General features: G+C 42.4%; 1 protein-coding gene across 3 annotated transcripts in view; it reads left to right on the forward strand.

Annotated features, from left to right (window-relative positions):
- LOC124711537 overlaps positions 1-22,789 on the forward strand; it is a 54,155-nt gene extending 31,366 nt beyond the window's left edge. For 2 of the 3 annotated variants that reach the window (XM_047241669.1, XM_047241671.1), the window contains exons 3-4: positions 9,259-9,402; positions 22,328-22,789. In XM_047241669.1, coding sequence (XP_047097625.1) covers positions 9,259-9,402; positions 22,328-22,341 — 158 coding nt within the window. In that variant the 3' untranslated portion in view covers positions 22,342-22,789. Of the gene's footprint in view, positions 1-9,258; positions 9,403-17,049; positions 17,201-22,327 lie in introns of those variants that run through there. The other variant, XM_047241670.1, reaches the window with a different exon arrangement.
- Positions 22,790-25,897: the final 3,108 nt, after the last annotated feature.

The raw sequence follows: 25,897 nt of genomic DNA on the forward strand, positions 1-25,897 counted from the left end.
ACGTCCACCCGGCCTCCCGCATGCCCACTATACGCCCTCGCTCAAAGTCCGTCAACTGCACATACGGTTCACGTCCACGCTGTCGCGGCATGCTACCAGTGTTAAAGACTGCGATGGAGCTCCGTATGCCACGGCAAACTGGCTGACACTGACGACGGCGGTGCACAAATGCTGCGCAGCTAGCGCCATTCGACGGCCAACACCGCGGTTCCTGGTGTGTCCGCTGTGCCGTGCGTGTGATCATTGCTTGTACGGCCCTCTCGCAGTGTCCGGAGCAAGTATGGTGGGTCTGACACACCGGTGTCAATGTGTTCTTTTTTCCATTTCCAGGAGTGTATATTGCTTCCCTCTACTTATACCTCCCGAGGAGATCACGTATGTAAAGTTAGATTCGAGCGCGCACGGAGACTTTCCGGCAGTCGTTCTTCCCGCGAACCATACGTGAGGAACAGGAAAGGGAGGTAATGACAGTGGCACGTAAAGTGCCCTCCGCCACACACCGTTGGGTGGCTTGCGGAGTATAAATGTAGATGTCGATGTAGATACCAGTATGGTGGATCTAGAACATGTTCACATAATATAATTAACAACTTACACACATGATTACAATCATACCGCAGCGACCTTTCACACGCGAGTGACGGCGAGTTTCTCAAACATGCTTGACATAGCATAGAGTCTTCTATTCACTGTAACTCATCGTCGAATAACCGCTGCCCTGTTAACTTTAGTTATTGTTACATTGCGATTCTTTCTGGTTCTGACACCATTCATTACTTACACCTGAAAGGTTGTAAATGAGGGGAGAGAGAAAAATAGGTCTAATTTGCTTCCTTATCATTCTTAGGCTTCGCTAAATTGCTCGATAAAATCTTTCTTGCAACTTCTTTTTACAACTTCTTTTTTTTAAAAAAATAGCCATCACTTAAAATGCCTTATTTACAACTCATGCTGTTCCGCTATTAACGGCTTTATCCCAAAACCCACTGCTCAAAAGTAACAGACATTCCAATGACGCGCGTAAGGGTCTCTCTTTACGCAGTGACATCAATAAACCTATTCAATACCATCTGTACATCAATCACATTACTGAAATACCAGATATAAAAAGAAAAACATGGTTCGGGAACCACCTATCCCTGCTGCCTCCTTACCAAAGATACAAGAATAACAATGGACCTAACCAAACTAGAGCAGTACACTAACAAAAAGATATGGGCACTACTCAGCTACTCGTGAACGTGGCATCATTAAATACGAAACATGTTTAACGACCCACTAAAAATGTTTCCTTTCTGATAAGGCCGGCCGGGATGGCCGAGCGGTTCTAGGCGCTACAGTCTGGAACCGCGTGACCGCTCCGGCGCAGGTTCGAATCCTGCCTCGGGCATGGATGTGTGTGATGTCCTTAGGTTAGTTAGGTTTAAGTAGTTCTAAGTTCTATGGGACTGATGACCACAGAAGTTAAGTCCCATAGTGCTCAGAGCCATTTGAACCATTTTTTTCTGATAAGCTTGAGGCTTAGCCTCTATTCAAAAATCATCAAACTTACGTTTCTTTGTCCTACACCCATAAACCTTTCGCTGACGCTTCTTTGTACAGTTGCCTCCGCCCAACTTAAAGTTTCTTAAATTTATAAGTCTTGAGCTTTAGCATGCCCTTACACGTTTCTTGCACGTGCAGCAATACATCACTGTTCTTATGCGCGTCGAGTTTATTGCCTTTATAAATATACCTGATAATTTGCTTTCACTTTTACAATCAGCCTATTAACTTCTGAAACTTTCTCATCTCTGTCAGTGTCGCCTCCTCGCCAGAAGTCTTAAACATATCGCTAATTCTCAGACCCTCTGTTTCCTTAATAAAATCCCCACTTTTCAAGTCATCTCTTAAATATGCTTGACTTAGTACAAATTCTGCAATAAATTTCAGCTAGTAACAGCGAATACTCTGTTAAAGAATCACAAAAGAAGGAGGTATACTTGGAAAAGGCCAGGATGTACCGGAAGATTTCAGTTAGGTTACATCATGATCAGGCAGAAATTCCGAAATCAGGTACTGGATTGTAAGGCGTACTCAAGAGCAGATGTACACACAGATCACTATATAGTAGTGATGAAGAACCGGCTGAAGTTAAAGAGACTAGTCTGCAAGAATCAATACGCAAGTAATGAAGTTGTCTAAGGCTGTAGATATTGAGATACGGAATAGTTCATTAGGAAGTTCACCTGAAGAGAAATGGACATCTCTAAAAAGGGCAATCACAGATGTTAGAAAGGAAAACGGATACAGAGGAGGTCACTGTCAAGAAATCATGGGCAACAGAAGGCGTCCTTTAGTTGGTCGGTGAAAGAAGGAAAAGAAATGTTCAAGGAAATTCAGGAATACAGAAATATAAGCAACTTAAGAATAAAATAAATGGGAAGTGCAGAGAAGGCAAGGCGAAATATCTGCACGAAAAATGAGGAGAAATCGAAAAGGAATTGATTACCTGAAAGACTGACTCAGCATGTAGAAAAGCGAAAACAATCTTCGGTGAAATTAACTGCAGGGGTGGTAACATTGAGAGAGCAATGGGAATTCCGGTGTGAAATGCAGAGACAGCGGTTAGATGGAAAGAGTGAAGGCCTCTATGAGACGAAAGACTTGTATAATGCGATAGAGGAAGAAACAGGAGCCGACATGGAAGAGACAGGGATCCTGAATTAGAATCAGAATTCAAATGAGCTTTGGAAGACTTAAGGTTAAATAGGGTAAAAGGTATAAATAATATTCCATCAGAATTTCTAAAATCATTGTGGGACGTGCCAACAAAACGACTATTCAAGTTGGTGCGTAGAATGTACGAGTCTGGCGATATACCATCTGACTCTGAAAAGTATCACCTGGACAATTAACAACACTGCAGGACAAGTGCAAGAATTAGCTTAACAGCTCATGCATCCAGGTTGCTGACAAGAATAATATATAGAAGAACGGAAAAGAAAATTGAGAATGCGTTAAATGGCGATAAGTTTGGCTTTCGGAAAGGTAAAGGCTCCAGAGAGGTAATTCTGAGACTGCGGTTGATAATAGAAGCAAGACTTAAGAAAAATCAAGACAAGTTCAAAGAATTTCTCGACCGGGAGAAAGCATTCAACAATGTCAGATGGTACAAGGCGTTAGAAATTCTGAAGGAAACAGGCGTAAGCTGTAGGGCGAGAAGGGTAATATACAGCATGTAAAAGAGCCAAGAGGGAACAACCTGAGTGGAAGAGCAAGAACGAAGTGCTCCAATTAAAAAGGATGCAAGAAGGGATGTAGTCTTTCTCCCATGCTGTTAAGTTTATACGTCGAAGAAGCAATGATAGAAATAAAAGAAATGTTCAATAGGAAAACTAAAATTCAAGGCGAAAGGATATCAATGATAAGATTCGCTGATGACATTGCTATCCTCAGTGAAAGTGACAGGATCTGCTGACTAGGATGAACAGTTTAATGTGTACAGAATATGGATTGCAAAATTGGAGATTTGTGGTAAGTTCCTATGGGACCAAACTGCTGAGGTCATCGGTCCCTAGGCTTACATACTACTTAATCTAACTTAAACTAACTTACGCTAAGGACAACACACACACCCATGTCCGAGGGAGGACTCGAACCTCCGACGGGGGTAGCCGCGCGAACTGTGGCAAGACGTCTAGACCGCGCGGCTACCCCGCGCGGCAGTATGGATTGAAAGTAAATCGAAGAAAGACAAAAGTAATGAGAAGTAGCAGAAATGATAACAGCGAGAAACTTAACATCAGTATTGATAGTCACGAAGTAGATTAAGTTAAGGAATTCTGATACGAGGCAGCAAATTAATCGATGACGGACGGAGCAAGGAGGACTTCAAAAGCAGGCTAGCACTGACAAAAAGGGCATTCAGGCCAACAGAATTCTACTAGTATTAAACATAGGCCTTATTTAGAGTAGAATGTAGTTTGGAGCACTATGTTGTGTGGTAGTGAAAAGTGCACTGTGGATAAACCAGAACAGAAGATGTGGTTCTTATGTTGATAATTAGGTGGACTGACAAGGCGAGGAATGAGGACGTTCTGAGCAGAATCGGAGAGGAAAGGAATATATGGAAAACACTGACAAGAAGAAAGGACAGGTTGACAGGGCAGCTGAAAATATCAGGGAATAACTTTCGTGGTACTAGAGGGGGCCGTAGAGGTTAAAAACTAGGGGAAGACAGAGATTGGAATACTTCCAGCAAGTCATAGGTTGCAAGTGCTACTCTGAGATGAAGAGGTTGGCACAGGAGAGGAATTCGTGGCGGACCGCATCAAACCAGTCAGAAGACTGATGAATAACACAAAAAAAGAAACCCTCTCGTACCAAATTCATATTTTTCTCTGTAACAATGTCTTTTATTGCTACCCCTGCAACAGATTATTAGTTTCCCGTCTCCCTTTACATGCTGAATTACGCGTTTAATGTCTTCAAACTACTGTCTCTCTCTCTTCATAGTTGTAAACCTGAGCTACTATTGTTGGCGTTGGTTTACTGTCGATTAACATTAGAACAATCCTATCATTGAACTTCTCGCGTAACTCACGATTGGTCCTACGTTCCAATTCAAAACGAATCCAACTCCCATTATACGTAATTTTTGCTGATGTTGAGATTACTCTATATCCGTGTGATCAAAAATCCGTTTCAATTCAATGTCTGCCCCCCTCCCCGTTATATCAGGATTGAGCCTTTGCATTCCCGTTTTCAAGCTTTTTCTCAGACACTTTCAAACTTCTGACGTTACACGCTAAGACTCACTTGTTTTTCTCATGGTCACCTCGCCCTTGGCAGTCATCTCCTCGAGATCCGAATGAGGGTCTAATCCGGAATATTTCACAAATGGGAAGAGTAACATGACAGTATTTGAAATGGTAGCCGCATGTCATGTGGATACACATTATGTGTCTCTAATCTAGTGGTTTCCATTGCCCTCTGCATCCTCACGACGTTGATCATTGCAGATTCTTCGGTCATTTAGAGGCAGTTTTGCAACGTAAGGGCAAAAGGGTACCCTGAACCATTGTCCGCTCCTCCGCCCTCTTTGACAATGCCGTTGGCAAAATGAGGATGACTCTTTATGCCGGCATCTTCGGCCGCCATGCTGATGATCTTTAGTCAAAATTTAAGCAGGGGCTGCGAGGTTTTGATTAGTAACCGAAGACAATACCCTGAGACCACAGATATAGGCGTTAACATATGTTAAAACACAATCCTTTTGCTAATGTTGGAAGCTCGTGTTGGCCTTTTCCATTGTTTGCTAACTAAATTTGGTTTTTAAATCTCCATCGTTTGCAGCACGCGATTATTTCCTTTTTTTTTTACCAAATGTGTTTTGACACATCAGTTATCCCTGTTTCATTTGTGTAAAATGGTACCCAAAATCAATAAATCGTTCAGTAAAGGAACATACCTTGCCGACTACTTCGCAGCCGTAAACGCATTAAAGCACTTGCAATTTTATCTTTGAGACCAATGAAGTTTGGGTGAGCAACCTCAACAAAAATAAAATGCACGTGTGTCAGACATCCATACACATTAGACACTGATGAATCAAAACATTATGACCACTGCCCACCGCGAGGTTAAATGCCTCCTGGTGGTGCTGAGAGTACGTGAGGCCGTGAGGAAAGAATGTAAGCGGAAGAGAGACGAGTGGCAGTTATTATAGCGAAAATACGGACTGCAAATTCGGAAATGGTTCAAATGACTCTGAGCAGTATGGGACTTAACATCTATGGTCATCAGTCCCATAGAACTTAGAACTACTTAAACCTAACTAACCTAAGGACGTCACACAACACCCAGTCATCACGAGGCAGAGAAAATCCCTGACCCCGTCGGGAATCGAACCCGGGAACCCTGGCACGGGAAGCGATAACGCTACCGCACGACCACGAGCTGCGGATCATTTGAAAATCCACAGATGTAAACGGTTTTGTCAAAGGACACATTTTTGGTTCAAAATGGTTCAAATGGCTCTAAGCACTATGGGACTTAACATCTGAGGTCATCAGTCCTTTAGACTTCGAACTACTTAAACCTAACCAACCCAAGGACATCACACACATCCGTGCCCGAGGCAGGATTCGAGCCTGCGATCGTAGCAGTCGCGCGGTTCCGGACTGAAGCGCCTAGAACCGCTCGGTCACCGCGGCCGGCAACCGTGCCACAGATGCAGGCTGTGGAGGGAAGGATTATGCTACGGGATACAATGAATTGGGCTTCCAAGGGATCTGTGGTGGTAATTCGTGAACATTACTGCGGATCACCTGCATCGTTTCATGTTTGAACTCTCCCCCTAGGGCGATGACATCTTCCAGCAGGAGAAGTGTCCGTTCTGCAAGGTCAGAATCGCGCTACAGTGGTTTGAAGGGCATTACAGTGAACTCAAATTGACATCTCAGCCAAACAATGTGCCTGATCTGTTTCCTCTGGAGCACGTGTCGGGTGCCAGTTGCGTGCCCGTAAAACACCATCCTGTGATTTGCGGGAATTGCTTGACCTGTTCGCAGACGTCTGATGCCACATACTTCTGGAATCCTGTCAAGGACTTGTAGAACCCATACAAAGTAGAATCTTTGCTGGACTGTGTTTGAAAAGTGGAACAACATACTATTAAGCAGGTGGACATAATGTTTCGGCTCATACCTTGTATGTATGTATGTTCCACATCTTCTAAACCACTGGACCGTTTTCAACCAAACTTGGTACACATATCACTTGTCTGCAGAGAATCGCTGTGGCGGTAAGAACTACCTGCATATCAAAGAGACGGAGTCTGGGGATGAAAAAGGTAGTGTAACCCACGACGCGCAGTTTCCCAGACTTTATTCATACAGTATTTGAAAATGAGAGCACTTACTGACTAGCAACAAGCTTTACACATAATTTCAATCCTTTTCAAGCTTATTCTCGCTGACAGCCCCAAAAAATGATGAAAGGAAAACAGTTTATCGCGTGCTACATTTTCGCTGTTCATGCAGTAACATTGCCGCATCAGGCATGGCCTTTTAATTTATTACTTCTTTATTACTAACTGAATTCGTGACACATTTTTCAGACAGTATTCACATACAGCAGTGAATGTATCTGCAGAATTATATCGTTATACAACCCATAGTTCAGGAGATATGACGTCATAAACACTGAGATGCGTGAAAATCTGCCGCATCATGCGTTACGTTTAAATTTTTTTACTTCTCTGCCACTAATCCTATTCACAACCAAATTCGAAGGTGGTACCCACATATACCGCTGAATAATATACCTACAGAATTAAATCATTGTACGACAATTGCTTAAGACGGTATGACATCATAAACACTTCTGAGTCAGACTGAAAGTTTTTGTAGAGGGATGCAACCGTTATGAATATAATTATTGGGAAGCGTCTAAAAAGGCTGTGTGATTGCTTAAAAACAGTCCGTAGTTTTCTCTGAATTTGTTTGTTAACTGTTATCACGCGTTTCGGGTTTAACCCACCATCTGATGACCTATTATAAATAGACAAAAGTAATAGATGCTATGTTATAAATTTTGCCGAACCTCATTTCTAATAAAAGTCAGTTCTAAAACAACAATAGTCAAGGACAAAACAGAAATGTATATCATTTTAGATACAAATACATGAGACTGTGCAGATTTCAAATACTGTCATTACAAATATGTAGAACAGGTAGCACTATTAGTTGCACAGTTCGACCCGAACTGTTGAACTACGTTGGTGCTGGCCTTTCTTGTATGGCACTTCAACAGTTAGGGTCGCACTGTGTAAAGAGAGGAATGTATGGCGAGCTGCTGCTAATCAACCTTATCGCTAAGGATCTAAGTAGAAGATGGATGAAATTCTGATCAGCATCTCGCACAGGCATGAAAATACTGAAGTACCAGTTTGGTGGCATGCGGCCAAGTTGTTGTTGGTGTAACACTTTTTCCGTCAGTGAACTTAATATTGCAGGCACATGTTGCTGAAATCTGATATGTTCATCGCCTGCTGCACATGTTACGCACATGTTTTCACTACTGCACTTATGTTTCCTGTATGCTGCACAGATACTGCACAACATTTAATTTTCATTAAACTAAGGTGGAAGACTATTTTCACAAGCACTATTTCATACTTTGGGTACCAGTAGTGATATTTCTTAAAATACCATCAAATTACTGAATAGTCAGTTACACTGCTTGACAGCAGATAAGGAACGGAGTCATTGTTGGACAAAACTAATGAAAGGCAATGATGGCAACATGAATCACAGTACACACATAATAGAGGTAGAGTGTTGTATTTGTAACGAAAAATAGTACAGATTTCACCACATAGGAAATCAAGATAATTGACATAAATAACGTTTATGTGTGACACAGTTCACACTCCCAATATTGCACTCTTAAGGAATTTGCCCTCTTCCGGCACTAATTCAAATTTTGCATCCTTTATTAATGCTGGGTACCGAATTGTTGAGGAGTTCTTGGATATTGTCCCACACTTCTCTCAAGGCGGTTTTCAGTTATTGCACCCACACTTCTCTCAAGGCGGTTTTCAGTTATTGCACGATTCGGGGAGAGGGTGTTCGTTGAGAAACACGTCTGCCAGGAACATCCCAGGCAAGCTGTATAGGGTTTAGATCCGGAAAATACGCTGGCAATTGCAACCGTTCAATATCTTCACTTTCTTGTGTGTCCGACACCTCAGTAGTTCTGTGTAGGCGGGCATTTTCGTCTATAAACAGAAAGTCGGGATCTACCGCATCCATAAACAGATGGAGATGAGCCAGAATAATCTCCCAGCAATATCGCTTTGTTGTAACGGCACCTTGCACAAAGATATGCAGCGGTGTTCGGACATTGTGCGTAATATCTACCCAGACAATAACACCTAGGCCATACCAATGAATATCGTGCACATTCTGTGGTGTATAGCGTGTTCCCCTCTCTCCACTATAACTGGTGGCCAGATGCATACAGAGCGTTCGTGCAGAGGCTGCGCTACATTTCATACGTCCTTCCCTCTGTACTGACTTCCGATGTCATTGGTCAGATTTTCCATAGACATTGTCGGTTTTTCCGTAGGAATTGGCAGTTGTTTCTTAGCAAATGTCAGTTACTCCGTAGTCATTGTCAAACAGAGTGGGTATCCGTACTGATACCGTAGGAGGTAAACAAAAGTACCGACAGCTACTCATGTAATTAATATGAGAACGCCCTTACTTCCAGGAGCCCCAGGGAAACCACGCGGTCCGCTGCGAGCGGGCAGGCAATGGCGAGCCGTCCTCTCTCTCCAGCAAGGCCAAGAGGGTGACTTTTGTGGTACGGGCCGCCGGTGGCTACACCGCTCGATGCAGGTTCCGGGTGTCAAAGGTGAGCTCTCGCATCTCCAGTACAGTGTGCTACAATGTGGTGGCCTATAGCCTTTTGACTTACAATGGTAGTAATCGTTATTAAACTGATTGAATTAATTTTACATATAGAAATCTAGCTATTTAAATTTTAAAATTTTATGTAGGGCTGTGTTTGAACACGACTCGAACTGTTCGAACAGCTTACGTTACAGTTCGGGAAATCTCGCATTCTGTTCGACCTTTTCATCGGCCTGCAATCTAGCGATTTTGTTGGAATTATCACAACGACATGCCTTATATTTTAATAATAAATTGATTTTAATAACAAAAATAACTGTGAAACACGGACTGAAATATCTTCTAGGGTGCGGTTCATGCGTAACTACGACAATTAATAAATAAATAAAATTCAGTCATAGCTTTCGCTCGTCCCGCGGTCTAGTGGGACCTGATGGTACTATTTCCAATATGGGTCTTGATCCAATAATTCATTCTCGCGATAAAAATTACAGTCACTTTATTACGATACATTTCATTTGTTTGGCATTTAATTCTTGATTGTTTCGTCTGTACGTTGCCGTCTTGTCTTCAAACTGATTAAAATCTGGTAGAGTTTTTATTCGCTATTCTAACAACCCGTTTACATGGGTCTCACAAAAGCGGATTTCGTAAATCGATTTCCCAATACCGCTTCTGGGCGGTCATGTAAGTTAAAATCGGTTCATGCTGGGGGTATGAATATTGATCGACAATGTCTCTTATTTTATTGTTTATTTTATTTTTTAAAGTAATTCTTTCATTAACGTAAAAATTTGAAGAATAGTTGGATAGTGATCGAGTTTGTATCAGCTTTTGTATAAAATTGTAATTCATTGTGTTTTAATACAATAAAAGGTTTTTGGAAAAAATGGGCGACTGGCAATTTGTGGACCCTTGTTCTCGAAGAACATATTCACAAAGATGTGTTTATGACTACGGTGCTTTAAAAATTCCTCATGCTCTACTCTTGCGTAATATTCTACACACAATTTTTAACACAATAATCTCTGCCAAATGATTGACTTCAGATGAAATATTGGTTCAGAACATCATCTGTCTTTCCTAAAACAACCTAGATATTCACCTAAATTACTCTCCAGCGCTGTTTCTGTTTAACATAGACTTGGAAAATACGTTACAAGGAAGTGATTGTAAAGAAATTCCTCTGTTGTTAACATCTTGTTTATTGCCTCCCTTATCCGGTAGATATGTCAAGGTCACCTTCCACTCTCCTGGGAGCTTTTCTGGTGGCTAAGATTTCCCAAAGATTAATTTTACCTCATTTTTCTTATTTTTGGTAGAGACCATTTCAAAGGTTCTGCTGTAATAGAGTCTCCGCCAAGTACCTTTATAAGGTTTAAATAACTTCTTCAGCTTCTTCGCTAGTTGGGGCTAAATCTTCTTCTAGATTTTCACGAATGTCTGAGTATTAGAGCTTGTCGATAGAAACAGAAATCCACTGTATAGCTACGCTATTGGTGACAAACCGCTGTAAAAAGGAGCAACTATCTCGAGCAACCTTAAGCGGAATGACCACATAAAACAATTATTGGGAAAAGCAGATGCCAGATTCTGATTCATAGGAAGAATCTTAAGGAAATGTAACTCACCCACGAAGGAAGTGGCTTATACGGAGCTTGTTCGACCCATTCTTGAGTATTGTTCATCTATTTGGTGTCCCTACCAGACAAGTCTGATAGAAGAGATAGAGCAGATGCAACGAAGAGCGAGACGTTTCGTCATGGGATCGTTTAGTTAGCACCACAGTGTTACGGAGATGCTCAACAAACTCCATTGGCTGATGTTGCAAGTCAGGCGTTGTACATCACGGAGAGATTTACTACCGAAATTTCGAGAGAGCACTTTCCTGGAAGAGTCGGACAGTATACTACTTCCCCCTACATACCTCTCGCGTAATGGCCATGAAGAGAAAATTAGAGAAATTACAGCCAATACAGGGGCTTACCGACAATCATTCTTCCCACGCGACATTCGCAAGTGAAACAAGGTTGGAAGTCTCAGTTACTGGTACAAAAGTACTCTCCGTCACACACCATTACGTCGCAAGCAGAGTATGATGTAGATGGATTGCTTCTGGACAGTTAAGCAGCCGATAAAAATATTTTACGAGTCTTTCGATATTTTCAGTGTGAGATAGGCCAGAGGAGAGCCTCGTCCCGTGTTTCTGTGCTGTTAGATTTACATTTGTAGTACATCCACCTAACCCTTTAAATCGCACTTTCTCCTCCAAAGATCTGCTGGAAAAGAGGCCGATTAGTAGGTCGTCTCCAGAAAACACTTCCCTACTAGATTTCCTTGTGTACTCGCTTGTTTTACCACCATGGCCTTTTTACTGCAAGGGTAGTAATCGCAAGTAAATTGAAAATATAAATTTTACGTAGATAAACTGAACTGTTATTTTTAAATTTTATGATAATCTAAGATTAAGAGAAATAAAATAAAACACAGATCTGAAAATTAGTAGTCTGCGCTTTACACCACTCATTCACAGTGCCGTCAAGTCAACTAATCTTTAAAAAAAGTACTCATACATTATATCTGCACAGGACGCTACAATCAATTTCAAAGAAAAATGCTGACGTTGGACTGTGAGCAACGTAGCGCTCTTAGCTCCGAAAGGGGCGTCAGATCGTAACATGCGCAGTAGGAAAGAGACGGCTACGTCTTTTCTCTGGGATTACAATTACAAATAACCTAAACTGGAACTATCACATAGATAATATTGTGGGTAGAGCAAACCAAAGACTGCGATTCATTGGCAGAACACTTAAAAGGTGCAACAGGTCTACTAAAGAGACTGCTTACACTACGCTTGTCCGCCCTATTCTGGAGTATTGCTTTGCGGTGTGGGATCCGCATTAGGTGGGACTGACACATGACATCGAAAAAGTACAAAGAAGGGCAGCTCGTTTTGTATTATCGCGAAATAGGGGAGATAGTGTCACAGACATGATACGTGAATTGGAGTGGGAACCATTTAAACAATGGCGTTTTTCGTAGCGACGGGATCTTCTCATGAAATTTCAATCACCAATTTTCTTCTCCGATTGCGAAAACATTCTGTTGGCTCCTACCTACATAGGGAGAAATAATCACTATAAAATAAGAGAAATCAGGGCTCGCACAGAAAAATTTAAGTGCTCGTTTTTCCCGCGTGCCGTTAGAGAGTGGAAGGGTAGAGGGACAGCTTGAAGGTGGTTCATTGAACCTTCTGCCATGCACTTTATTGTGAATAGCAGAGTAATGACGTAGAATGGATCGTAGCGTTTCTAGTTATCGCGTAGAGAGCGCTACAACAAATGTTTTGGTCCGTTTTATTTGCGAACTATCATTCATTCGAAGAAAATGGTGTAATTTTATTGTGAGTTACAGCTCACATTCAAAGAGAAATGGTGTAATTTTAGTGCCATTCCCAACTTGAATTCGAAGGTAAATAATTTTTGTGTGATATCTACAGTGGTCCATACCACATGATAACTGGCCGCCACTGCAGTGATACATGATCTGATATTTTGCGGGGTAGCGGCGCCGTCTTTTTACGAGAGCCTGAAAACTATTTTTGTGGTCAGCCAGAAACCAGAAAGCGATGGAGAACATACTGACCATAGTTTCCAATCTGCAACTACACATTCTTCCTCTGTTCACTGACAGAAATGTTTCTACTCTCTGTTTACTCTGCGGGATCAGGAACTATAATTATAAATAAAAGTTTTGAGTTCAAACTGATTCATTTATATTTAAGAAAAGTACAGACGCAAAAATAGTAATTTCCTGATAATCAGGGGAGGTGGCAAGGGGGAGGGGGGCTAAGGGGCTATAGCACCCCCCCCCACTCCGAAATGGAGTATCATATTACACTGTATAAAATGACTTCAGAAACCAGCGCATATATTTTTCCAACAGATTCAATCAGTTTTTAAAAATAATTATGTAGCAATATAGGTTGCAATGTATTTCAGACACATTTTAAGGACGGAAAATAGCTTACTATCTAAACCAATAAACATCGTTTAACTTAAAATGGACGTCTTGTTATTTATTAATACAGATTTTTCACCCTGAACTCCAGAACAGTTATTAAAAACTACTTTAAGCAACACCAAATTTTACCAATTTGTCGGTGGAGGACGCTAACTCTCCTTTTGTTAAGCGATATTCCATTCCCCCAAATTCCCCGCCCCCTCCCATTAGCCCCCCCCCCCCCCCCTCTTGACCGACTTCTAGAATCGCCCCTGCTGATAATAATAATAATTACGTCTCTATCATAAGCTGCACTATGAGCAGTTCAGAGGCGACTTTTACGGAGAGTACCCATTAAATGCTCTTTCGCCCTGACCTTTAATAATCATAGTTAACTGCTCGCCACAATAGTGGAAAATAATCTCACCACTTACTACCACCCGATTCTGTTAACATTACGGGCGGCACACCTCAGCATAATCTAAGCGATCCAGGTCGGTGTAAAGTCCTCGCAAGTGCACTTCCTATTTGTGCCAAAAACGTGCGTCTAGCAGCACCATACTGTGACGTCATTCGAGGTAGGGCGTAAGCCGGCGTCTGACTGACGCGGACCGCGTGGTAGGTGGATGCGAAGTAAAGATTCACTACCTTTCACGCCGTATTTATATATGGGCGCAGCGGACGGCCGAAGGGAACACCTGCAGTCATCCACTCCATGCCCCGGTAGCAACCTCTAAATGGGTGCTTTCTCGGATACGTATTATTTAGTAACTCGGTCATGAATCAATTAACAATCCTCGTAATTTTTGTACGAATGGAATTAAGTTGGCTTTAATCACAGAAAAAAGTTTTAGCTCCCATGGATTTAAACTTTTCCGGCTAGAATTTTTAGAACGGAACTAACAGTAGAATATGACCTCTGAACTACATCTTTAAGAGACCTTGTATTGATCTGTATTTGCATCAAAGTCTTGAAACTTATTATATCTTAATTAACCAAGTTCTGTAGTCAGAACTATCATTAATACGAGGGTGAGTCAAATGAAAACCTTAAATATTTTTTAAATATTATTTATTGTGCAGAAGTGGTACAAAGCTGTATCACTTTACAACATTATCTCCCCCACGCTCAATGCAAGTCCTCCAGAGGTTACAAAGTGCATAAATTCCTTTAGAAAAAAATTCTTTTGGTAGTCCGCTCAACCATTCATGCACCGCCTGGCGTACCTCTTCATCAGAACGGAACTTCTTTCCTCCCATTGCGTCCAGTGGTCCAAACATATGGAAATCACTTGGGGCAAGGTCTGGTGAGTATGGTGAATGAGGAAGCCACTCAAAATGCAGATCTGTGATTGTTGCAACTGTTGTACGGTCAGTGTGGGGTCTTGCATTGTCATGTTGCAAAAGGACACCTGCTGACAGCAATCCACGTCGCTCTAATATGATTGCAGGCCACAGATTTTTTAGGAGATCTGTATATGATGCACTGGTGACAGTGGTCCCTCTAGGCATGTAATGCTCCAAAATAACCTTCCCTGCTGATGGTTCTGTTCGAAACTTCTTTGGTTTTGGTGATGAGGAATGGCGCCATTCCTTGCTTGCTCTATTCGTCTCTGGTTGGTGGAAGTGAACCCAGGTTTCGTCCCCAGTAACGATTCTTGCAAGGAACCCATCACCTTCTCGTTTAAAGCGCCGAAGAAGTTCTTCACAAGCATCAACACGTCGTTGTCTCACTTCAAGAGTCAGCTGCCGTGGCACCCATCTTGCAGACACTTTGCGAAACTGGAGTACATCATGCACAATGTGTTGTGCTCACCCATGACTAATCTGTAAACATGCTGCAGCGTCATTCAGTATCACTTGGTGGTTTTCCTTCACTATGGCTTCAACTGCTGCAATGTTCTGTGGAGTCACAACTCGTTGTGCCTGACCTGAACGAGGAGCATCTTCCACTGAAGTCACACCATTTGCGAACTCCCTACTCCATTCGTAGACTTGCTGCTGTGACAAACATGCACCACCGTACTGAACCTTCTTTCGTGGATGAATTTCAATAGGTTTCACACCTTCACTACGCGAAAACCGAATAACAGAACGCTGTTGTTTCCTGGTGCAAGTCGCAAGTGGGGCGGCCATCTTTATACTGATACTGCGACGGTATGTGTGCATCTGCACTATGCTGCCACCTACAGGCCATTCTACACGCTGTTTGTAGCACGCTTACCAACTTACAGGATAACGGCGCGAAATTTCGATTTGTTATTCCAAATTTAAGGTTTTCATTTGACTCAACCTCATATAACTGATACTTAATCTACTACAAATGAAGACGTTTTTGTTCCAAATTTAGTTCTCAGTGAATTACTCGAAAACTATTAGAGGTAGCTTACTGGGGCTCTGTAGTTAATGTTTTCATATTAAACTGACGCTTCATATCAATTTTCTTTTTTCTAAGTCTAATATTTAGCACCTTCAATTTTTCGTAAAAACTTGGATTTCGACCAAAACACTGCTCCAATCAAGTTGAGGCTGGTAACACTTGATTTTGACGTACATTTGCACATTCTGAACAATTTTTGTCTTTTTAGCTTCATTATTTAGCGCCGCTTATTTTTTATTTAAAACGATGTATGTAGGGAAACATATTTATCTGATCAGTCTGAGATTTAACAATTTAAACATTAATATACTGGAGCATATGTTGACAAATTTCGGAAAAGCAACTTTAATTTTTAAATTTATCCTTAGATTATGGCGCAATACTTTGTATGCTACGCACAGGCGCGTTATGATGACGTGGCCGTAGTAGCAGTGAACTGGGATAAGTCCCGGCGCATTCTCTCGCCTCTGTACCTCTCAAACCCTACAGCGCTTGTTTCGTCACAATATGAATTTTAATTCCAGTTTTTTTATTGTGTTTATTCCACCAAAATGGTCTGATTTGGAAATGCGTATCATTATTTTATACTTGTTTTGTTGTTTTTTGCCGAATGTGCATCGTTCCGGCTGTCTGAAATCACGCGCCCGCCCGCCCGATGGCGGACTCTGGTGGCGCTGGCCTGCAACTGGCCTGCACGTTATCGGCGGAGCGCCCTGTGTGAGAAGCGTGGGGTGCTTCCGGAAAGCTCTGCCTGACACATCCTGTTAGTGAGACGCGGATGTGGTGTACCGTAATACAGCGTCGTAGCATGGAGTGTTAAATGTTTATGTTTTGGGAACACAGCGTTGGCCGCCAATAGTGAATTGGGCATTACACTTACTTTTCTGAATTATCCGTCTAAAGGTATCGTTTTATTTTGCCCGTTGTACTAGTAATGCAAAAGCGGACATTATGTATTAAAAGATTCTTGTCCATGGGGCCAAAGTAATTAAACCCAGATTTTACTTGTGGTCACTTTCTTTAATGTTTTATCGAGTAAAACTTTTATTAATGAATGGATATACTTTACAGATAGGAATTTCAGTCAGTCTGTCAGGATATACGTCTCAATTTTTCTTTGTCTGAGTTTCTGAGAGCTTAAATGAAATGAAATTGCTTTGATTATTTGAATTCAAGTTAAAATATCCGCAGTATTTTCATTGTCTGTATCGCTGTTGTGCTTAAAGCCTCTGGTAACATTGTAAGTGAACCGCTTACCTGTTTTAGACGAAGGTTGAGATCGGTGCCTATGACTGGAGAAACGGTGGCGCTCAGGATGTCCCACAGAGCTGATGGCCCTGCAACCGCGAGGGCGGGAGCCCTGTAGCCAGCCAAGAGTACTACCTTCATCTGAGGGATATTTTTGTTAATAAATGGTATTCAGCTCGGACTCATCAGTTAATTACCCCAGCCCCCCATTCCCAACGGCACAGGTGCCTATACAGTCTCCATTGAGGCAGTTGCCTGAAATCTTTTCATTTTATATTTATTGTCATGCGAGGAGAAGTTATAAGTCAGTAATAAAAAACCAAATTCATGCAGCTGTTTTGATGGTGACTTTAATTCATCGCCAGCCGCTGTGGTCGAGCGGTTCTAGCTGCTTCAGTCCGGCGCCGGGTGGCTGCTACGGTCGCAGGTTCGGATCCTGCCTCGGGCATAGATGTGTGTGATGTCCTTAGGTTAGTTAGGTTTAAGTAGTTCTAAGTCTAGGGGACTGACGACCTCAGATATTAAGTCCCATAGCGCTTAGAGCCATTTGATTTATAATTCATCCTGACATTCATTCCCTCAGACCTGTTATTTATTTGGTAGTGGTGAGTTCCTATGGGGTCAAACTGCTGAGGTCATCAGTCCCTAGGCTTACACACTACTTAATTTAACTTACACTAACTTACGCTAAGAACGACACACACACCCGTGCCCGAGGGAGGACTCGAAACTCCGACGAGGCGGCCGCACAGTCCGTCGCAAGGCGCCTGTTATTTATTCCAAGAAAAGAACACAAAGGCGCAAAATAATTATATGCATCACCAAATAATACCATTTCTGTGGAACAAACAGGAATTAAAATCCAAATTTCATATACACGTCAATCAACAAAAAAGAGAGAATAACTATGTGAGCCGGTGAGTAAAAAGCTGAGGAGAAGATTGGCCAAATGCTACATGTGGGGAAAATTTTCGTAAACTGCGGAAACTCGAATTTTCTCTGAAAAGATGAGGAAAGAAGGCTGCAAGTGCTGGAAATATGACTACGGAAGAAACTAGAGGACGTGAGTGGGAGGGAAAGGGCGAGGAATGAGGAGGTGCTGAGTTTATAAGAACAGAAACTTATTGGACACCATAAGGGAAAGAATGAAATTGGCTAGGCCACATCTTGAGGTGCCAGGTTCGAAGATGATACCAATCAGCAGTCTCAGGGAGGAAGCGATAGCCACGTGGAACTAAAGAGGGAGGCGTAAGACGGAGAAAGATGGTCAAGTACGACGCCTGTACTTGCCAGAGGGCAGAACAATTACTGATGATCACGGTGGTGCTGGTGATTGACTTGTAACTGATACACTGGAGTTATACAAAAAACCTATAAGTTATTTTTAATGATATTTCAGAAAACAATCGTTTTATAGTATGCACAGGTCAACTCTGCATTTTAAACACATTGTGCATTTCTTCGCATTCTCTGCTTCAATCTACTAGGATATATGACTCACATTATCATATGTAACGCCATCAGCAGGCTTAGGTACCACTTTCCTAGTGTTTCTTCATTTCAGGCTATCCCTTATTCCTCGATTTTGATAAATGTTATTTTTCTCGAAAACTAATGTCAGTAACTAGATCCAAAAAGTGATTAAAATTTGCCACTTTCCGTTTTATCATACGTACATTGCACGTATAAAATGGCATTTACTAGTCACAAAAATATCTTCTTCCTGTTACCTCAGCCAGGTGTTTTATATCCATTTTCCCCGTTCTTCTTGCAGCCACACAGCCTGTGAACTACTACAGTCATAAGAGAGCAAAGATAAAATACACTCCTGGAAATGGAAAAAAGAACACATTGACACCGGTGTGTCAGACCCACCATACTTGCTCCGGACACTGCGAGAGCGCTGTACAAGCAATGATCACACGCACGGCACAGTGGACACACCAGGAACCGCGGTGTTGGCCGTCGAATGGCGCTAGCTGCGCAGCATTTGTGCACCGCCGCCGTCAGTGTCAGCCAGTTTGCCGTGGCATACGGAGCTCCATCGCAGCCTTTAACACTGGTAGCATGCCGCGACAGCGTGGACGTGAACCGTATGTGCAGTTGACGGACTTTGAGCGAGGGCGTATAGTGGGCATGCGGGAGGCCGGGTGGACGTACCGCCGAATTGCTCAACACGTGGGGCGTGAGGTCTCCACAGTACATCGATGTTGTCGCCAGTGGTCGGCGGAAGATGCACGTGCCCGTCGACCTGGGACCGGACCGCAGCGACGCACGGATGCACGCCAAGACCGTAGGATCCTACGCAGTTCCGTAGGGGACCGCACCGCCACTTCCCAGCAAATTAGGGACACTGTTGCTCCTGGGGTATCGGCGAGGACCATTCGCAACCGTCTCCATGAAGCTGGGCTACGGTCCGGCACACCGTTAGGCCGTCTTCCGCTCACGCCCCAACATCGTGCAGCCCGCCTCCAGTGGTGTCGCGACAGGCGTGAATGGAGGGACGAATGGAAACGTGTCGTCTTCAGCGATGAGAGTCGCTTCTGCCTTGGTGCCAATGATGGTCGTATGCGTGTTTGGCGCCGTGCAGGTGAGCGCCACAATCAGGACTGCATACGACTGAGGCACACAGGGCCAACACCCGGCATCATGGTGTGGGGAGCGATCTCCTACACTGGCCGTACACCACTGGTGGTCGTCGAGGGGACACTGAATAGTGCACGGTACATCCAAACCGTCATCGAACCCATCGTTCTACCATTCCTAGACCGGCAAGGGAACTTGCTGTTCCAACAGGACAATGCACGTCCGCATGTATCCCGTGCCACCCAACGTGCTCTAGAAGGTGTAAGTCAACTACCCTGGCCAGCAAGATCTCCGGATCTGTCCCCCACTGAGCATGTTTGGGACTGGATGAAGCGTCGTCTCACGCGGTCTGCACGTCCAGCACGAACGCTGGTCCAACTGAGGCTCCAGGTGGAAATGGCATGGCAAGCCGTTCCACAGGACTACATCCAGCATCTCTACGATCGTCTCCATGGGAGAATAGCAGCCTGCATTGCTGCGAAAGGTGGATATACACTGTACTAGTGCCGACATTGTGCATGCTCTGTTGCCTGTGTCTATGTGCCTGTGGTTCTGTCAGTGTGATCATGTGATGTATCTGACCCCAGGAATGTGTCAATTAAGTTTCCCCTTCCTGGGACAATGAATTCACGGTGTTCTTATTTCAATTTCCAGGAGTGTATATTTCTAGTCTTTCCACTTATCAACTGAAACTTGATAGCCTTCTCCAACTTTCTCATTCCACTCAGATGCCGCGCGGGGTAGCGGCGCCGTCTTACCTAGCCTTGCCACAGTTCGCGCGGTTCCCCCAGTCGGAAGTTCGAGTCCTCCCTCGGGCATGTGTGTGTGTGTGTGTGTGTGTGTGTGTGTGTGTGTGTGTGTGTGTGTTGTTCTTAGCGTAAGTTAATTTAAGTGACTGTGTGTAAGCCTAGGGACCGATGACCCCCGCAGTTTGGGCCCATAGAAGCTTACCACAAATTTCCAAAGTTCCACTCAGCTCTTCCATCTACTTGTCAGTTTTCACTAGAGTTTTGATAATGCGGAAACTCAGAGCTGAGGACCAGACACAAAGGCCTACACAGTGTCTACTTGTCTTTACAAATTCTAAGTTGATGCGGATACCTTGTTTGAAGCTGCAGTAATATATATAAATACTTTCAGCTGCTGGACAGCTAAGTTAACATGCACAAATATACTTACGTTTCGAGGTGTAACGAGCAACCGCCGCGTCTCACGGCATCTGAGAAATGTGTGTCGAATACCGCACAGGTGGCACCATTGCACTGCAACTAACGTCTAAAGACACGAAACAGCACTAGAAGACGTGGGCTATACGTCCCTACTGCAATATTATGGCTAGGAGGCAGTGTCGTCAGCTCGTTATCACAGCTGTTATCCTCACTTTCTCTGTCTTATGAATGCCAATGTAAAAAAGAGAATACTATTCAGGTCTTTGACGAAAAGTGCGTATCACGTAACGCATACAAGAGAGAGCATTTTAGCCTATCGACATTGACGTACAATGCAACGTGACAAGCGGTCGTAAACTGGACTGTTGCAGGAAGATAATAGAGATCTCTAAAATTCGAGAATTATCGTAAAATTGACCATAGACAAATGAATTTGTAATTTTTTTTGGAAGTCTGTAATTCAGGTATTTTGTTTCATAGAACTTCGTTTGTAAGCATAACTCTTCCCAATGCAATAAAAAAGCAACATAAACCTGCAAATGATGTCTCCATTTGTCCTGACCAAATGCAACAGTTTCTTTTTAGAATAAGCTAACACAAAAATACTCTTGTAATTAGATGTAGCAATCTAGCTCTGAATAGAAGCAAAACCCTTATATCATGTTCTTAAAATTTTAAGTGAGTTGCTTGAGTGTATGGGTTGCATTGTTTAATTATTCTGGTGCAAGTGCGTTGGGAAATCATATTACAATTTGAATTTTTGAACAGCGCTGGCAATTCGTGTGTCGAGGTTCATTTCGCAGTCTTTTTCTGAGATACTTGTTGTGTTTGCAAAGAAATCGTAATGAAATAAAATATGTTTCTGATAAGCGCATGACCCGATTCGGCATCTACACAGATAAGTGGCGCTTTTTGTCCATGTCGAGCTCTAAAGAATCTTTGCTCTAAAGAATCTTTGCGTCCTATATCAAATTTTTCTCTGAATAGTTTAAAATGCTGCCAAGAGGTTGTCCGTTGTGAAGCCGAAATACAACTGTCTCATGAATCAGCACTGAAAATGTTAGCCACCAGTTGTTAATTTTTATCACAACTTTTGACAACTGGTGCGTAACATTATCAACACAGCTACGAATAGCTCTGAACATTTTCATCTGATATCTTGGGCATTTCAAAATAAAATTATTATTAAATAATCAATGTTTATATCATATCACCCTTGTGTTGACGGGCAGTGTTATTAACTTACAACTGTCTGCCAAAAAACTGAATATTTATTACGAGTGCATTTCCTTAGTAGATAAATTTACTTTTTTCTTGAAAACAAATTGGCATGGATTTGATGACTTCCAGATATAGACATCTCTAACGAACAACGTGGACATAAATAATACTTCAGACGAAAGAGGGACTAGTTGGTAGTAAAATAGTTATACTACGCTGAATAGTAACTTGACATGTAAGAAGCAAGAAATGTCCTTGCATAATAGTAGCTTAGATTGTTCATTTATTACCATAACCAAAAGCAATTATTTTCTTTCCAGGATGCATTTTCTAAATGATTCTACGAAGCTGTCATCATCGTAGTGACAGCAGGAATGGACTGACAGATGAAAACACACCGAAGAGGACAACTAGGATTCTGTGTCATGAATTCGCTCTTCTGCTGGAGTGCGTAGCGTTCCTAAAATGAAAAATATACTTTTCCCGTCTACCACAGTTGTGTCTCTTATATCTGTAGCCCTACTGACATCTAACAGCATTCTTTGGTTTCAGTCATCAGAGGAATATACCATAAAGATGACAAAGAAAGAAAGGAAAATGAAATCTGAGTTCCCAGTCTAGCAACATGGCATGGGCCTGGAAATTAAACGCATTTTGGAATTTATAACGTTTTTTTCTGTAAGAGATACCTTCCCGCGCCCGCTGCTGTAGCTGCAAAATAATTGCCTTCTGTTCATAGAAATGCTTGTTGCTTCAATAAAGGAATTGGAATAATTAATGAACTTACTGTGTACTGTCGTTTTTGCGGACCAAAACAGCCTAAATTCACCTGGGAATACGTATGAAATGAATGTTAGACGTATCCAGTGGTGTGGCTGTGAGCATTATCATCTTGGAAGATGCAATCTCACACATACAGTCTGGGTTTTAGACATCTGACTTTATCTTTGCATGAAGGTTCTTAAGTAACTATGAAAATGTAGAATCATCACTTGTTAATACTGATTAATAGTCCATATTCAGCGTTCCAGGCTTCTTGCACTTGCGCACACAGTACAAAAAACCAGTGTGTTTTCCACCATAAATGTATTATTTTAAATTTTCCACCACACTCATCTAGGGAACCCTGTGGATGCTAGGCCCCTTTTAAGCGATTTTAGGGAGTGGTCTTGTTATTAGAAATAGCAGTCCTATTTAACCTTTGTGTCTTTATGCGTAAGTTCAGTTTTTCTTCCACTATTCTAATATCCCACGGAATAAGCACTCCGTAAAGACAGCAAGTACAGTAACTTTTGACACACCTAGCAGATCGACCTTCGTCTTAATGGATGCGCATTCATTAATTCAGCAGGGACAGAGAACGTGTCCTATATTTCAGTCGGTTAAGCACAATGTGATGATAGGTCAGCGTAACACCAACATGGTTACGGAGATACATGTCATATTCGATGGTTCCCATGGAGAGGCGTTTCTGGAATGTAGGAATAGTTAGTTACATGTGCCATACATCATTCGAACTATTATTTTGTCGAAGTGATGTGGAACGACTCAGTTTACAGGATACACGTACATGTTTAATGGTAAAACTAGTGAAAACGTTTATTTTTAGTCCTATTCATGCAACCAAACTTAAAACTATTTTTTTTTCAGGCTACCAGTTTTTAAATAGAGATTTGTTCATGGAATAGAAGGAGCTGTTAATCAGTAATGATGTCAGATCAAATTTAAAACCTGCTTTGCTAATACGTAGAGCAAAAGTAACTGAAGGTAATTCCTTGAGAAGCTATGCCAGACATGTGCATTTTATTTATGTAGATGACAACGAAATTCTTCCATTCAAAAAGTCACGTGTCTTCTCAGTACACACTGCCTCGTAGACAGGAGTGCCCTGATGCTTCTGTCTTTCTTCTGCCATCACGGACTCATTATTCAGACGTTCCTGCAGGACAAGGTCAAGTGTATCTATGATCACGCAGTCACAGCTGGGTTATATGTAAATAATTCGGGTATGCGGCGTATACTGTCAGATAGCGCACAAGGTCAGAGCTTGATTGAATGTGGACCATCTAATATCTCTCCCTGACATTTGGGAACAATATGTCCGCTTTGTTTATGAATACAAGAAGAAATATGTTCGCCTTTAATGGCAGACGAGGCTCATATCTCCTTCTACAAATCCATTATACACTCTGTGATGAGATAGAATTTACTTCACGAGTTCTCAGTATGTAATATAATGTATGCAGCATGTTTTTCTTCATCCAGTAGACGGCACCTCTTTTTCTGACATCGCAGATGTAGAGGCCGGACCCCAAATACTACTAGCAAAGAGCCAGCTGGTGTTGTGGCAAATGCATTATATTTTAGAATACTATCCCACATCAGTAACAATAATATCCTCAGTAAATCTCAGTTTGGATTCCAGAAGAACTCCTTTACCGAGAACGTCATTTACACATTAACTCACCATATTTTATAAGCACTGAGTAATGTAACAGCGCCAGTTGGTATTTTCTCGGCCTGTCTAAGGCATTTGACTGTGTGAATCATAATATTCTACTGGATAAACTGACATTTTATGGAAATTATGCTACAGTAAACCAATAGCTGACGTCACATCTAAGGAAAAGACTGCAGGAACATGTACTTAGTGAAACGTCCAGTGTAAGTAGCGGAAATTCTTCTGACTGGGGAGAAAATCAAATCGCTCTGAGCACTATGGGACTTAACTTCTAAGGGCATCAGTCTCCCAGAACTTAGAACTACTTAAACCTAACTACCCTAAGGACATCACACATATCTATTCTCGAGGCAGAATTCGAACGTGCGACCGTAGCGGTCGCGCGGTTCCAGACTGTAGCGCCTAGAACCGCTCGGTCACCCCGGCCGGAGAAAAAATCACTAATGGGGATTCCACAAGACTCATCTTGGGTTCACTATTGCTTCTCATATTATAAACGACGTTGCTTCTATCGTAGGACAAGCAAAATTAGTTCTTTTTGCGGGAGTCAGTAGTATCGTAATTAACCTAAACATACATACAGCAACAGAAGAAATAGTAAATAATGTTTTTAAAAGTATTATTGAGTGGTTTTCAGCGGATAGTCTCATTCTCAATTTCAAAAGGACACAACATATTCAGTGCTCCGCATAAAACGCGTTTTGGAACACCTAAGACGACTTGGTTCAGTCACATTTGCACTGAAAATCATTGCAAACCTTGGGGAGAGAAAAATAAAAAACCTGATATATTTTGTGTATTTTCATTCAATAATGTCATATGGAATAGCGCCAGGTTAGCTGAGAGCGCTAATGCGACTCTTGGACTCGGGTAGGCGCGCCGGCCCCAGATCGAATCCGCCAAGCAGATTAATGGCAAGGGCCGGTGTGCCGGCCAGCCTGGATATGGTTTTTAGGTGGTTTTCGACATCCCACAATGTGAATACCGGGCTGGTCCCCATGTCCCGCCTCAGTTTCACGAATTGCAGACATTTGAAAACGTTCACACTATTGCATGGCTTACACTACGTGCAGACATCTGGAGCACACTAATTCCGTCCCGGGGGGGGGGGGGGGGGTACGGGGTGGTAACAGGAAGGGCATTCTGCCACCCCCTGACACAAACATTGCCAAATTCCTAGTAATAGGGGTGACCCCACATTGAAGTGGGACAAAGGCCCAAGGAAATGATGAATGTCATATGGAATAATGTTCTGGAGTAACTCAACTTTAGGAAAGGAAGTGTTCATTGCTCAAAAACATGCTGTAGGTGTAATACATGTTGCTCAACCACGATGATCTTGTAGCCTTCTGTTTAAGGGGTTACGCATTTTGACTACTGTTTCAGAGCATATTTATTCTGCATGAGGTTTGCTGTAAATAATCCACTC

The sequence above is a fragment of the Schistocerca piceifrons genome, chromosome 8 (assembly GCF_021461385.2).
Source record: "Schistocerca piceifrons isolate TAMUIC-IGC-003096 chromosome 8, iqSchPice1.1, whole genome shotgun sequence".
NCBI lineage: Eukaryota > Metazoa > Arthropoda > Insecta > Orthoptera > Acrididae > Schistocerca > Schistocerca piceifrons.